The sequence below is a fragment of the Gavialis gangeticus genome, unplaced genomic scaffold (assembly GCF_001723915.1).
Source record: "Gavialis gangeticus isolate Ggan-Ray unplaced genomic scaffold, GavGan_comp1, whole genome shotgun sequence".
Lineage (NCBI taxonomy): Eukaryota > Metazoa > Chordata > Crocodylia > Gavialidae > Gavialis > Gavialis gangeticus.
In genome coordinates, this window is record NW_017729031.1 from 91,180,552 (window position 1) to 91,181,635 (window position 1,084).

At 48.5% G+C, this 1,084-nt stretch overlaps 1 protein-coding gene across 1 annotated transcript in view; it reads left to right on the plus strand.

The window, feature by feature from the left end:
- The first annotated feature begins 75 nt into the window (after window positions 1-75).
- TWIST2 (twist family bHLH transcription factor 2) overlaps window positions 76-1,084 on the plus strand; it is an 81,862-nt gene continuing 80,853 nt past the window's right edge. Inside the window, exon 1 of the mRNA XM_019523372.1 lies at window positions 76-1,074. Within this exon, the coding sequence (XP_019378917.1) occupies window positions 555-1,037 (483 nt within the window). The 5' untranslated portion in view covers window positions 76-554 and the 3' untranslated portion in view covers window positions 1,038-1,074. The remainder of the gene's footprint in view (window positions 1,075-1,084) is intronic.

Genomic DNA, 1,084 nt, shown 5'->3' on the forward strand with positions numbered 1-1,084 from the left:
GGGAGCACCGTCGAGGGCTGCGCCCTGCCCGCGCTCCGAGGTGCCTCCCCGAGCTTTTAAGCGAAGTGTAACATAAAACTGTGAAAGTTTAAGTGAGGGGGGAGGCGGGGAGGAAGGAAAAGAAGAAGAAGAAGAAGAAAAAAGGAGGTTTCTTTCCTCCCACTGCCCTGGCCCGGCCAATGAGGAAGCAGCCCCGCGCCTCCCTCACTTCTGACAACTATTTAGCAACTGAGCCCAGCTAAAGTTTCCAAAAAAGTTAGAATAACTTCCTCTCTCCAAGACCTCAATTTTTGCACAACCCCGTCCTTGAAATCAGAGCCCTGCAAGCAACCTGGAAAACGTTTGCTCAGCAAAAAAATAAACCCTTCTGTTTTGTTTTTTTTTTTTTAATTTTTTTTGTTTTGTTTTTTGTTTCATTTTGTTTTGTTTTCCAAAGGATCTGTCTCAGGAATTTTAAGCGTATTTAAGACACACACACACAACACAAGGAGGGGGGCAAAAAAAAACCCCAAACCAAACCCAAGTCGCTTCCCCTCCCTTTCTTCACAGAAAGAATGGAAGAAAGTTCCAGCTCTCCTGTTTCCCCCGTGGATAGTTTGGGGACCAGTGAAGAGGAGCTGGAAAGGCAGCCAAAGAGATTTGGCAGGAAGAGAAGATACAGTAAGAAATCCAGTGAAGATGGCAGCCCCAACCCAGGCAAGAGGGGGAAAAAGTCTAGCCCCAGCTCCCAATCTTATGAAGAACTGCAAAGCCAGAGGATCCTGGCCAATGTCAGAGAGAGGCAAAGGACTCAGTCTCTCAATGAAGCCTTTGCAGCCCTGAGGAAAATCATCCCCACGTTGCCTTCTGACAAACTCAGTAAAATCCAGACCCTCAAGCTCGCAGCCAGGTACATAGACTTCCTCTACCAGGTCCTACAGAGCGACGAGATGGACAGTAAGATGACAAGCTGCAGCTATGTGGCCCATGAGAGGCTCAGTTACGCCTTTTCAGTGTGGAGGATGGAAGGAGCGTGGTCCATGTCTGCCTCACACTAGCCAGCATCAGGGTAAAGCAAACACAACTGCCGAAGGGGTAGGTACCT